Source organism: Danio aesculapii, chromosome 19 (assembly GCF_903798145.1).
Source record: "Danio aesculapii chromosome 19, fDanAes4.1, whole genome shotgun sequence".
NCBI classification, from domain to species: domain Eukaryota; kingdom Metazoa; phylum Chordata; class Actinopteri; order Cypriniformes; family Danionidae; genus Danio; species Danio aesculapii.
In genome coordinates, this window is record NC_079453.1 from 46,071,826 (window position 1) to 46,085,976 (window position 14,151).

General features: G+C 34.1%; 2 protein-coding genes across 3 annotated transcripts in view; one reads left to right on the plus strand and one right to left on the minus strand.

Annotated features, from left to right (window-relative positions):
* ppt1 (palmitoyl-protein thioesterase 1 (ceroid-lipofuscinosis, neuronal 1, infantile)) lies at positions 1 to 9,664 on the minus strand. Of its 2 annotated transcripts, none has more exons than XM_056479469.1 (10): positions 9,542 to 9,664; positions 9,102 to 9,230; positions 7,539 to 7,648; positions 7,332 to 7,459; positions 6,632 to 6,702; positions 4,047 to 4,149; positions 3,873 to 3,963; positions 3,075 to 3,173; positions 2,933 to 3,004; positions 1 to 400 (listed from the first exon to the last, which is right to left on the minus strand). In XM_056479469.1, exons 2-10 carry the CDS (start codon positions 9,214 to 9,216, stop codon positions 278 to 280), a joined length of 912 nt encoding a protein of 303 aa, XP_056335444.1. In that variant the 5' UTR covers positions 9,217 to 9,230; positions 9,542 to 9,664; the 3' UTR covers positions 1 to 277. The 2 variants fall into 2 exon arrangements, with proteins under 2 accessions (XP_056335444.1, XP_056335445.1); XM_056479470.1 differs by lacking the exon at positions 9,542 to 9,664 and adding an exon at positions 9,344 to 9,511.
* Positions 9,665 to 10,112: 448 nt separating this feature from the next.
* si:ch1073-513e17.1 (sialin) overlaps positions 10,113 to 14,151 on the plus strand; it is a 20,656-nt gene continuing 16,617 nt past the window's right edge. Inside the window, exons 1-3 of the mRNA XM_056479505.1 lie at positions 10,113 to 10,187; positions 10,382 to 10,440; positions 13,672 to 13,837. Of these exons, the coding sequence (XP_056335480.1) occupies positions 13,741 to 13,837 (97 nt within the window). The 5' untranslated portion in view covers positions 10,113 to 10,187; positions 10,382 to 10,440; positions 13,672 to 13,740. The remainder of the gene's footprint in view (positions 10,188 to 10,381; positions 10,441 to 13,671; positions 13,838 to 14,151) is intronic.

Consider the following 14,151-nt stretch of genomic DNA (forward strand, 5'->3'; position numbering starts at 1 on the left):
TTTTTGTAAGCTATATTTTTATTGCTCAGCAAAAATGACCTAAAAAGAGTACTTAATTACTATAATTAAAACCTAAATCTCAAAGTGAACCTGATTTCTTTGTTCCATTAAATCAGATAAAAGATCAGTGCAATAAAACAAGCAAGACTGGCTTCATTTCTATACGAGACATCACATATGTATCAGAGACCGTAGTTACGAACATGCTGAAATCAGATCATGAAAGCACTGAGCGCGTTCGCGTGCAAACTCTTATCGGGAATAAGCAAGTGTGTTTTTAGAGTAAGTAGGCCAGCAGGTTGTCATTAAACCACTCTCTGGTGAACTGCAGATGATCTCCTTCAGAGGCCAGAAACAAGAGCTTCCCTGCTGAATCCATCGCTGCCAAACCCAGACGATCCTACAGAAATAAACATTTTATAAGACTTTTAAACACATTCATTTGACATTTTACTACATTTTGCACAAAACTTGCATTAACACTTTACAGTAAGGTAATTCATTCATTCATTTTCTTTTCAGCTTAGTTATCAGGGGTTGCCGCAGCGGAATGAACCGCCAACTTATCCAGCACATGTTTTACACAGCTGATGCCCTTCATACTGGAAAACAGTACGGTAATATACATTTTAAACACATTTAAATTTGACTACCTATTAGTAAATGTATATTTTCTAACATAAACAGTAAACAAAATCGGGCTGGGCGATAAAATATTTATCGATATTTATTGACCGAACACCATTGTCAATACTAATTAAACAAAAAGATTTGGTATGAAGCGCTGAAATGTGGCTGACAAGCACGTCACGTGTAAGTTAGTCATTTCCAATTGAGGCTATAGTGACTTGCACGACACATGTATGAAGGGAGCAATGCGCACATGTTGCCTTTTCCAGGCGCCCCTAGTTGAAAACATCTCAACTTTTCCAAGAGCTCAAAGCCCATTGTAATAGTCAAGGAAACCACATGCTTGTGCTTGTCACTTTAGGTCAGAATAACCACACATGCCAAAATGAGTGCGGTGGCTAACAGCAGTGAGGAGATTGATGTTGCCAGAGTGGCTTTTTGGTTTCTTTTCTTGTGCATCCCAGCCACTAGCTCCCCATCTGAAAGAGTTTTTAGCATAGGGGGTAATGAAGTAATCCAACTTCACAGTTTTTAATGTTCAGATGTATTTGATTAATGATGGCTGGTTCCTTTACTCTAAACGCTCAGATTTGATAATCAGTTTTGTTTATAGAGTTTGAGGTTTACTGTATCAATATTATTCACACCTTACAGATGTTGATCTACCTTAGTTGCACACGCTTTGTAACATTTTATTAATCAAGTATAAGAGTCTCTTTAACACTAATGTTTATTTTATTATGAAGAGATCAGATATTTTGGTTAATTATTTTAGTTTTTGACTAATAAAACTATTTGCCTTAGTAATGTTAGTAAAATAAAATAAAGTGGTTAAATAAACAAAAATCCTAATACTCCTAAATGTATTGTTAAAAATATTCAATAATTATTGATATCGAATGATATGAAACGTGATATTGTGATTTATTTTTATTTTTTGCAATATCACCCTGCCCCAAAAACAAAACATTTATTTCAGTATTTCATCTTTGTTAATTATAGTTAATGAAAATAGTTGTTCATGGTTCTTGTTAACTCAGAATGCATAAATTAATGTTAACAAGCATAACTTTGGATTTTAGCAATGCATTAGTCAATGTTGAACTATGATTAATTAATGCTGTACATGTATTGTTCGTTATTAGTTTATTATAGTAAATACATTAACAGCATTAATTAGTGGAACCTGATTATTATAAAGTGTGATTGATTTACTTTTACCTTTTTCTTCACAACATTTTATAGAATAAAGAGTCCAAGAATTATTTTAGTTGATCAATTATTACATTTCCTAGTTTTTAATACATATGTTGTCATAAATTATTATTATTATTCTATACAGCTATGGAAAAAAATGAAGAGTGGACTTCTCAGATTATCTGGATTTAAATATTAGTTTGAGTAAAATGTTAAGACTTGATTACTATTTTAAAAAAAATAACAACAGCTGATTATTTTATACAAAAGCAATGCTATAAATGACAACATTTATTTAAAATTTGGAAGAAATGTCATGGGTAGTTTACAGATAGATGGAATGACAGATAGATAGAACAACAGGTGGGTGGATGGATGGATGGATGGATAGAACAACAAATGGATAGGACGATAGATGGAGGGATAGACGGTTAGATAGAACGACTGATGGATGGAACAACATTTGGATGGATGGAATGACACATGGAATGGTCGATAGATAGATGGATAGAATGACAGGAGGATAGACAGATGGAAGGATGACGGATGGATGGATGGATGGTACGACACATGGATAGGATGATAGATAGACAGACAGATAAAACGACAGACATAGATAGAACGACAGACAGATAGATAGAAAGGATAGATTGATGGATGGATAGAATGACAGATGGATGGATGGATCAACGAATGAATGGAAGGAACGATAGATAGATAGATAGATAGATAGATAGATAGATAGATAGATAGATAGATAAACGGAGAGATGGATAGACAGATCAACAGAGAGATAGACAGATAGATATACCAATAGATAGATAGACAGATCGATAGATACAGCAACGGACAGACAGACAGACAGACAGACAGACAGACAGACAGACAGACAGATAGATAGATAGATAGATAGATAGATAGATAGATAGATAGATAGATAGATAGATAGATAGATAGATAGATAGATCAACGAACAGACAGACAGATAAACGGAGAGATGGATAGATAGATCAATGGACGGACGGACGGATGGATGGACTGACATTATACTTTTAGGTTTGTAGTTAAATGTTAATAATTAAACAGCCTGTAATCATGAGTTTACCTCTTTGTATATAGGGCTTTCTTGCAGTGTTTCCAGTTCTTCAGCTTGACCAGCTTTATAAAAGCCAAACCACTGTCAAAGACAATTCAGTTAGAAAGAGCTCAGACTTTCTATTTCAGTCAAGCGAGATCTCAGATTTCACCTCAGAGTCCACAGGATCAACAATAGAGTCCTGCAGGAACTTCACCATCACAAACTTATTCAGAGACATCAGATTCTTCTTGTACGTCTCATTCACCACCTGAGAGAACACAAATACAGTCATTTACCACTTATAATTACAAGATATGATGTAGTACAGTCATATCATGAAAGAGTGCCATTTTCCCAAATTTTGGCACATAATCATTATTATAAATATGATACTGATTGTATACAACAGTTCAAAAACAAGATCATACTGAGCTACATTTAAGATTTAATACTGATAGTTTTTTGTTTCGCCAATGAAAATAATTACAAAGTCAGAGCAGAACATTTGTATGTCACAAAGCAACACTGTGGTAATTCATTCTTAACAGTACTTGGGTAACACTTTAGTTTAAGTCACAATCACAGTATTAACCAACCAAAAACTTACACTACTAGCTTAATAAACCACTAGTGAGCAGTTTATTAATAGTGAGTAAGGTAGAAGTTGGGTTTAAGTTTTGGGTAGGATTAGGGATGCACAATAAGGTCATACTTTGTAACTGCTAATAAACAGTTAATATCTTAATAATAGGCAGGGCCAGACAAAATCTGCAGAAATTTCTGCACAGAATTTTGTAAAGAAAAAAAAATGTGGATTTATGCAGAAGGATTTTGGGAGTATCATAACTAAAAATGCAATATATGAAATTAATATGAAACACACAACTGTGTTTAAACCCCTTATAAAAGTGATTTCTGCTCCTTTAATATATCATTCAATATCACGCATCCCAAATTTCGCACTCACCCGCTCTTGATTGATGTCAGCAAGGAAGAGGCTGTATTTTTTATACAGGTCATCGTTGAGAGGATCGTGCCAGTATTGCGCCTGAACTAAGCTGGAATAAAATCACAATGAATGTCGGTTATAATCAGTTTAGTATTTGTGAAAGGGAGAAGCTGAAATCAGTCATGCACGCACTGTTTCTGAACAGCGTCCGTGTAAGCGCCCGAGTTGAGCTGCTTGCGGATCCAGTCGCAGATATGAGAGCTTTCACCAGGACACCGAGGAAGACCATACACTCCTGAGAGGAAGAACAGGAGGGGGAAAAAAACAGCAAGACATATTCAGAAGAAAAAAAGAGATGTGCGACTCTTGCATTCGTTACTGTGATACTTTCAATCAGTTGTCACATGTATCAGGTACTATGATTTGTTTTACACTACAAAATTGTGATTTGTGAAATAAAATAAAAACATTTACACTTTTGTTCAAGGTAAAGTAAAAGTAAACACTTCTATAGTCTATAATAATAAGTGAAATTTATTTAGAAACTATTTTCGAGAGGATGACATGCTTATGATTGACCACAGCTGGACCCACATCAGCTAATGCATGAATTACCAATCAGACGATTCCTAGGTCACTATAAATAACCACAATCTTCATACCACAGTCATATTCGTCTTGAAGAATCCCCCCTTCCTCCCCTATCCCTCCCCCCTTTTTCCTAGATTGGGCGGCATGGTGACCCAGTGGTTAGCACTGTTGCCTCACAGCAAGAACGTCACTGGTTCAAATCCTTACTAGGCCAGTCAACGTTTTTGTGCGGAGTTTACATGTTCTCTCTGTGTTCGCGTGGATTTCCCTGATCATAAGTAAATTGACTAAACCAAATTGGCACCATAGTTGAGTTCCTAGCCAATAGTATTTTCCTTCATAAAGCAAGTTCGTCATTAGCCACTAATAAGCGGGGGAGTTCCTGAGATCTACCTGAGCTCAATCGCTCTTCTCGCCCTGCAAATGGGAGGGAGTCCAGGGCTCGAGGATCTTTTGAGCTCAGGGCTCTCTCTCTCTGGACAGCATGCCAAACAAGCTTTATATAATTAATCATCAGCTAAGGTGTAAGCTCGTGAAAAGCTTTCCATTTTAAATAAACACTTTCTATTCAGTTGATAAGCCTGAAATTTTAAGAATTTAATACAATGCCAATATAACAGTTTTTAAACATTTGTAAACAGGGTTTGTACAGGTGCTGGAAATCTTTGAAAACGCTTGAATGTTTATCTAGTGCTTACATTTTGGATCAAGTGCTTAAAGTTGAAAATGTACTTGTGTTGCTTTTGAAATTATTCATCTTAATAAATAGGTAGTAATTAGCGCTGCTCGATTATGGGGAAAATCATGATCACGATTATTTTGGTCATAATCGTAATCATGTTTATTCAAAACGATTATCAGTTGAAGTCAAAATAATTCGCCCTCCTGTGTATTTTTTTATATAAATATTTCCCAAATGATGTTTAACAGAGGAATTTTTAACAGTATTTCCTATAATAGTTTTTCTTCTGGAGAAAGGCTTATTTGTTTTATTTCGGCTAGAATAAAAGCAGGTTTAAATATTTTAAAGCCTATTTTAATAGCTCTATATTATTAGCCCCTTTAAGCAATATATATTTTTGATTGTCTACGGAGGAGACTACTGTTATACAATGACTTGTCTAATTACCCTAGTTAAGCCTTTAAATGTCACTTTAAGCTGAATACTAGTGTCTTGAAAAATATCTAGTAAAATATTATGTGCTGTCATAATAGCAAAGATTAAAGAAATCAGTTATTGGAAATGAGTTATTAAAACTATTATGATTAGAAATGGGTTAAAAATAAATCTTTCCATTAAACAGAAATGGGGGGGGGGGGGAGGGTCGCTAATAATTCAGGAGGGCTAATAATTCTGACTTCAACCTATTTTCCTCCCTGTAAATAAGGTAAATAAATACAATAGAATAAAAATATGAAACAAACTGTGCTTTAAGCATCTTTACTGTAGAAAATTTTTTTAATTATAGCTACAAAAGTCCTTCAGTCAAGAGCAGTGAGGGGTTTTCTCCTTTTGTTGTTTGTTTAATAATAAAAGCAGTCGGCAGCAGGAATATTGAGCGCTGTCAGTTTAAAAGCAGTGCGGTTTAGATATGGTTTCTCTTTCACATGTCTTTTGATTCTCAACTTGTTTGTTTATTGCACAAATGAAGGTTAATATGAATAATCACTAAACACAGCGCTCTGACACAAATGTGCATGTATTTGACCATTAAAGCTCTCGCATTAAGATGGCTTTAGAGGCTCTGCTTGACTCAGAGGCTAAATGCGCACACACACAACAGCATGCGATCTCTTTTGCACTTTTAAAAACATGAATGATTTGAATGTACATCAGTGAATGATGCACATCACGTGCAGCAAACATTACATTACAGTACATACTTTTAGTAATATTCACCTTAAAACTGAGCTTTGCAGAGCAACAAAATGTGTACAACTAGAAAGGGGGCGGTATATGATGCAATAATAGCGATAATCTCGATTAATGGTTTTTCATAATCGTTAGAAGTCCAAATAGAAACCAAATCCGAATTTGATTAATTGCACAGCCCTAGTAATAATTAACTTATTATTATACAACTTATACGAAGCAAGTCTGTTCCTCTGAACTGCTCAACATTTTCAGGAAGTAATGATCTGTTTTCAGGAATTAACTCAAGGTCGGGGCACATCCATCTGATTACCTTGATGCTGTCCACCGACAGAGATGAGGTTTCTCATTGGTGGATCTGGACAGCGCTGCGCCACCGCTCGCCTTGTGAAAGAAATAACACAGTACAGAGGTGAAACAACATGATTATTCACCTATAATATTGCTGTGCAATTCAATTTCAAATTCGGCCTCCAACGATTATGAAAAAGCAATAAAAATTATGAACAATAACAATACAATAATAAACAAGTATTGTAAATGCATGCAAATATTTGTCAAAATGTAGCGCTCATTGATTATAAACCCTCATTTGTCATGTATTAAAAATGCACGAGTAACAGTACATCAAATCCATGCGGCTCTTAAAGTGATAGCGCCTTATTTTGCTGCAGCCGACTGTTTATGATTGATTATTAATTAAACAATAAAAGACACAATCACTCACTGCTCTTGACTGAAGGACTGTTGAAGCTTTAGGAAACATATAAACAAATCAAGTTTAATTCTTACAGTATGCTTAAAAACAGTGCGTTTCTGTTGTATATATTTATTCTTATTTTATTCTTTTCAATACAAATTAATAAATGAATATATAAAAGAAAAATGTTTGGTTGTATAGCCCACATAAATCATAGTTGTTTTAAATAATCCTGATTACAATATTGACTTTTCATAATCGAGCAGCCCGAAATATACTATATATAAGCTGATTTGAATTATTAAGCACCTACAGAAACTGTGAGCCCTGTGAAAAGCCCATCGCATTGTAGCCTCCCTTCAGTTTGGGGTCTTTGGCCAGTTGATCACAAACGAAAGACACCTGCTTATTAACATCCATTAAGAAGCCATTTTCTGTGTCCTGTAAAAATAACAATACCTCCATCACCTCCATCTGAAAGGCCAACAGAAATGCTGAGAATGCTAAAAACCCGCTCTACCTCAAAAACAGATTTGCCGATCATGAGGGAAAGCACATATATTCCTGAGACTTCCTGCTCCACCATCTTCTTTATCGCACCCATACTCAGAGGATTACAACAGCTGTCACCTGAAGAAAAAAAACGAGAAAAACAGATTATTTATGTAATTATCCTCATAGTAAACTCAGTAGACAGTGTGTGTGTGTGCATGTGAGTGTGTTTTAAACATGTTTCTATAGGTCATTTTTTACAAAAATAGCATCTTGCTCATTTGAGACGATACACTACCTGACAAAAGTCTTGTCGCCTGTCCAAGTTTTAGGAGCAACAAATAATAACTTGACTTCTAGTTGATTATTTGGTACCAGAACTGGCCTATATGAATGGCAAAGGCCTCTAGATTACACTTATTTTACCAAAATAAAATCTGATCATGCCTTGATTTTTTTAATGATTTCATTAGGACAGTAAGGTCTGACTTTGCTTAGACAAAAGTCTTGTCACTTAACAGAAATAATGTCCAGTATAGAATATAAAGTCATGTTGCAGTGAAAACAGAATGAATATTGTGTATGACTCCATCATGAGCTTGGAGGACTGCATCCATACATCTCTGCAATGACTCAAATCACTGATTAATAAAGTCATCTGGAATGGCAAAGAAAGCGTTCTTGCAGGACTCCCAGAGTTCATCAAGATTCTTTGGATTTATCTTCAATGCCTCCTCCATCTTAATCCAGACATGCTCAATAATGTTCATATCTGGTGATTAGGCTGGCCAATCCTGGAGCACCTTGACGTACTTTGCTTTCAGGAACTTTGATGTGGACTGAAACTTGACTGATTTCTGTGGGAATCCATGGGTCCATGCGGGTTCCAATAGGTCTTCTGCGGTATTTGTAATGATTTGGATGCTGATCGACATTTTGCCACTTTTCCAAATGATCAACTAGAAGTTGTTATTTGTCGCTCTTATGACTGGGATCGACGACAAGACCTTTGTCAGGTAGTGTACAATGTTTTATTATAGACTCTTCAATGTAATGTTTGTAGTCATTAGTTGTGTACTACAAAAAAGCATAATAACTGCAATAAATATCCAGACTTTAGTGTTACATAGTTCCTCTCAAGTTATACTAATGTGACCACAAAACTAGTCCTAAGTTACAAGCGTATATTTAGCCAATTTTTTCCTTTTATACCAAAGATCATTCGAACATTTAGTAAAGATCTTCTATTTCCTACTGTAAATATTTAAAAACTTAATTGTTGATCCATAATGTGTATAGCTGAGCACTTCATTTAGACATTTTAAAGACAAATTTCTCAATGTTTAGCTTTATTTTGAACCCTCAGACTTTCAAATAGTTGTATCTCCACCCAAATAGTGTCCTATCCTAAAGTATACATCAATGTAAGGTGTATTTTTTCTGATAAAATACACTTATTATGCTTAGGTTTTGTGGCCCAGTGTCACATAAAAACACTGAATGACAGAATTCATTGTAATAAGTGTCTTCAGTAAATCATGTATGATTCAGTGCTATATTCAGTATTAGATTAAAGTGTAGTGTTTCTCACCCATGCCATGCCAAATCACCAGAGGAACTGTGCCATTAGATGCCCATGATGTACCACACAATAACAGCAGACATCCAGAGACAGACAACAAACGAAAAGCAGCCGATGGAGCCATTATTCAATCTCAATCTAACAAAACAAGAGCAAAACATTAACAGAAAAACATTATCAGGAAGGGAAAGCGCTAAAATCAGGAAGTGAATTAGTGAAATGGTGATCGCGGCTAATTTCTGTGGTTTTACCTTCACTTTTAAATGTCAAAAGCAGCTTTCTATGGTGCACAAACTTATTTAAAACCTGATTCACAGCTGCATAACCATACACGTCTCTTATCACGTCCTTTCTTCAACATTTGCACCCGGAAACATCGATGTTGCGATGCTAAGAATAGCTAGCAAAACACTCAACAAAACGCATAAACAAGATAAATATGTACTTACAGTGAGAACTTTTTGTTCATTCAATCACATGACAGTCAGAAAACGCCACTCATGTAAAAAAAAATGCTGTTTATGCCTGCAGATATCAGACTTATAAGTCATATATCTTAATATCTTCACGGAAACAGATACAGTCAGTCGATCCGGAAGGTATATATGTTACTGTTTCCAATTGCAGGAAGTGTAGATATCATGTGATCAATACTTTATAGTCAAAAACACGAAAACCGGGTCAGGGACTGTTTTGACATGTAAGTCAACTGAAATGCCGATGATTCCCGGTGTATTAAACGTTTATCTATTATAGGAGAAATAAAAACGGGTTCTTAAGGCCATGAAGGAGTCGAAAGCGAATCATCATCTTTGTGAAGCATCCAGAAATAATAACATATGTCTGTGAAGCATCTTGATGGTAAGAAGATCTTCAAAAACACCAAATATCATACTTTGTATTTGTCTAAATACATTTTTTGTATAAATATATATGTAACATATAAATGTAAACATATGTCTTTCTAATATTCCTCTTTTCAGCTGTTTTTCACTCTTATATTTCTTATTTCAGTCTAGTAAGAAAAGTAGAAGAACTCTAACATTATCTTGATGTATGAAAGGAGTAAACATCTCATTTTGCTTCAAGATTCAGGTACAAACTGAAAAAATAAGCTACCTGTGATGCTCTTGATAAGATGTTGTGAATTATGTTTATAACATCATAAGTCAGCTGATCAGTCCTGTTAACCTTTTGTGCTGGTCATTTGTTATTCTCGAATGCTGTCATGTGTTTAAGTTATATCTTAGACATTGTGGAAAGTTTAAAACCTATGTTATATGTTACAGTGCACATTTATAAGGTGCTAGGAGAGGTTTGGGCTTCCCAGTAGATGCAGATAGTCTGAGTGAGTATTTCTCTTTATTTCTAAGCTGAAAAATATTGTTATTTGTTTGATTAATCATTTAACGGGATATGATATTTAAATATTTACGAATGTGGAGATGCCTATTAAAGGGATAGTTTACATAAAAATGTACATTTCCTCACCTTTTACTCACACTCAGGTTGTTTTAAACGTTTATGAGTTTCTTTCTTCTGTTGAACGCAAAACAAGATGGTGTGAAAAATGTTGGGGAAAAGCAGCGAATGACATCCATAGTTGTATTAACATACTATGAAATTCAATGATCCGTTGTGTATAAAAGAAAAAAGAATTCAAACAGCTTTGGAACAAGTGGAGGATGAGGAAAATGTCCCTTTAATGGTATTTGATAACAAGAAACATTGACATATAATATTGTAAATGACAGAATTATGTAGATAAGTTTGCATATATGCAATATAAGATATTACCTAAATTGCATTAATCATATTTAATACTATACAGAATAAATTAATAAAGTATTTCATTATGTAAATAAATTATTTTAGTCCAAAATATATATATTTTATGCTATATTTATGTCATATATGTTATGTTTTATGTTATATATGGATGTATAATTTAGCTATGTATGCATACAAAGCAAAATGTTTTGCTATTTAACCTATTTTTACACTGAATGGTGAAATGTCCTTTTAATGGTGTCCATCCTTGTCAAAAAATCCAAAAATCAAACAAAAAGTGCTCAAGGGTAGCTTAAATAATGTGTCGGTGCTCTTTGGGTAAGAGATTCATCAGAATAAACAGCAGAAATCAATCAAAGGCACTCGAAAAATGTGGAAAAATATTAAAAGAAGAAAAATTGTAATATTTTTCAATATTTTTTGAGTGCCTTGGACTGATTTTTTGCTGTTTGGCCCTTTTAATAGTATTTGATAACAAGGAACATTCACAAATAATATTGGAAGTGACATAATCAAGTGGATAATTTTGCATGTATGCAATAAAAGATATTTCCTGAATTGCATTAATCATATTAAAGACAACAGACTAGATGAATACAGTTATGTTTGTAAATGAATGAATAATATAAATATGTCAAATAAATAAATATGTGAATAAATGATTATAGTCCAATATGTAACTTGTTTTTACACTGAATGACATTTCTGTAGGTGTATTCTGTAAATCATGGCAAACTGTAAAACTTAAACAGGACACATTCTTAGTTTAGTTTAATTTAATTCATTATTAGAGTACGGGCAGGACGGTGGCTCAGTGGCTAGCACTGTGGCCTCACAGCAAGAAGATCGCTGGTTTGAGTCCCAGCTGGGTCAGTTGGCATTTGTAGTCCAAAGACATGCACTATAGGTGAATTGGAGGAACTAAGTTGGCTGGAGTTTTTGTGTGTATGGGTGTTTCCCAGTACTGGGTTGCAGCTGGAAGGGCATTCACTGTGTAAAACATATGCTGGATAAGTTGGTGGTTCATTCTGCTGTGGCGACCTCTGATGAATAAAGAGACTAAGCAGAAGGAAAATGAATGAATGAATGAATGGACACATAGCAAAACATAACCTGTTTTTACACTGAATGACATTTTCTGTAGGTTTATTCTGTAAGTCATGGACAAAATGTATGAAATATGAAACTTAAATAGGACACATTATTAGTTTAATTTAATTTAATTAATTTATAAAGCATGTTCAAAACAACGGGGGACTGTATATAAAAAGAAAACAAGAGTGACAAAGATCCAGACATAGAAATAAAAACATAAGACTGCTGAGTATAGCATATAGGCAGACCAATAAATCAGATGTGAAAATCAACAGATCCATACTTGTCAAATGTTAAGGAAAACAAGCAAGTATTAAGAAGAAGCTTACAAGCTGGGAATAAGGGGCTGTTTTAGGTTGATGTATTTTTTATGGATTTTTTTTTTCAAATATATTTTTATTAAACATTTTTAGTACAAAAACATGTCAGAAATTTACATTGAGTAATAAGATAAGCATTAATATAATTTGAATCTTGACCCCCACATGAAAAATAATAATGATAAACTATAATAATAAATAAAATAAAATTGTAATTCAATAAACAAACAAATAAAAATGAAATAAAATACAACAATAAGTTTATTTAGCCCATGCTGAGTCTAACAGACAAGCTTTTAGTAGCTATTAGAGACTTAGAGTAGGGCTGCACAATATATTGTTTCGTCATCAATATCACAATGTGCGCAGCCGCAATAGTCACATCGCACGATATGCAATATTGAGGCTGAATTATAGTTGACCAGGAGCTACAGAATTGTATTTAATTACTGTATTTATATGGAATTTATACAATTAATGCAAAAAAAAATATTTCTTGCTTATAATTTTGTCTTGTTTCTTGTCCAAAAGCCAAAACAAGATTATTTTACTTACCCCACTGGCAGATCATTTAGCTTGTTTTAACTCTTAATTTTGACATATCTTGTGAAGCTGAAAACAAAACTATATTTTTTACTCTAAGTTTTTGGTATTTATATTAGAAATGAGACAAAGCAAAGTAAGAGAAGCACATTTTTGCATTGTGATTACTCAATTTCTGTGCCTGAATACTGTTGCTAGTGCTAGTCAAACTCTCATGAAACTGTATGCATATCGCAATATTTATAGCAGAAAATTAAAATATCGCAATATCAGATTTTTCCAATATCATGCAGCCCTATAACTTAGAAGTTCCCAGATTATCAAAGAAAGGATCTCAGGTCCGGTAAAATAGGAAAGGTTTGTTCTTTATGTGGAGAGAGCCTCAAGTTTGATTATGTTGCAGACTGCATGCAGCCATTGATTTAAACTGCGGTGTCTATCATTAATCCACTTTACAAGGATTTCCAAGCAAAGTAAACCAAAATGTGTAAAAGGTCTCTGTTCCGACATTCATAAGGTGTATATATATCCTCATTGAGAGCCCTTGCTCCCAATTGAAGTGTACATTTAAAGATGGCGTTGATCTGCAGCTTAATCAAGTCCCAGAACTGCTCTATAAGAATACATCTCCACATGCATAGGAAGTTCCGATGTCAGATTTACATTTGACACACAGCTCAGACAGAGCTGGATTCATTTTATGTCTAAGCTCAGCTGTAATAAACAGTCTGTGTACAATTTTAAATTGTCTTTCCCAAGCAGAATTTTGTTTATGGATTTAATAAACTGCAGTTGCAATGTCTGAAATATGCCTTGGTTTTGTGTTTCAGGATTTGTGGATGTCATACTTCAGCTAATTCATGTTCAGTCCATAAACTTGTATCTTAATTTATGCAATCATGGCACTAGAAGACGGTTACTCCATCAACACGACTGAAGATGACCAGGACAGTGACACGGCACCGCTTCTTGAAAAAGAAGTGCAAGAAACCAAAGGTTGGTCTGTGGTTTGATCTTTTGTAGTTCATTAAAAATCTGCATGAAATACTGCTTGTGCATTTGACTGAGCTTCAGCAGATACGAAAAAGTCATTCAAATATCATGAAAATGTTTGTTTTTAAAAGAATCTGATCATTTATTTGTTTTTTTATTTATTTGTTCAAAAATACAGCAAATTATTGAGAAATAGCACAATTTGAAAAAATATAACTTATAACATATTATTTTAGCAGCCATTTCTCAAATGCGATCAAAGCAGTTATTGTGGAAAGTGTGACAGTCGTATTTTTATTAACTAATAAATAAATAAA

Excerpts from the sequence above, each read along its gene's own strand:
- ppt1 (XM_056479469.1), bottom strand. The coding sequence starts at position 9,216 with ATGGCTCCATCGGCTGCTTTTCGTTTGTTGTCTGTCTCTGGATGTCTG. Across the intron at positions 7,649-9,101 it reads GGTGATTTGGCATGGCATGG|GTGACAGCTGTTGTAATCCT; the intron begins GTGAGAAACACT and ends TTTTTTCTTCAG. Across the intron at positions 3,174-3,872 it reads CTGACATCAATCAAGAGCGG|GTGGTGAATGAGACGTACAA; the intron begins GTGAGTGCGAAA and ends GTGTTCTCTCAG.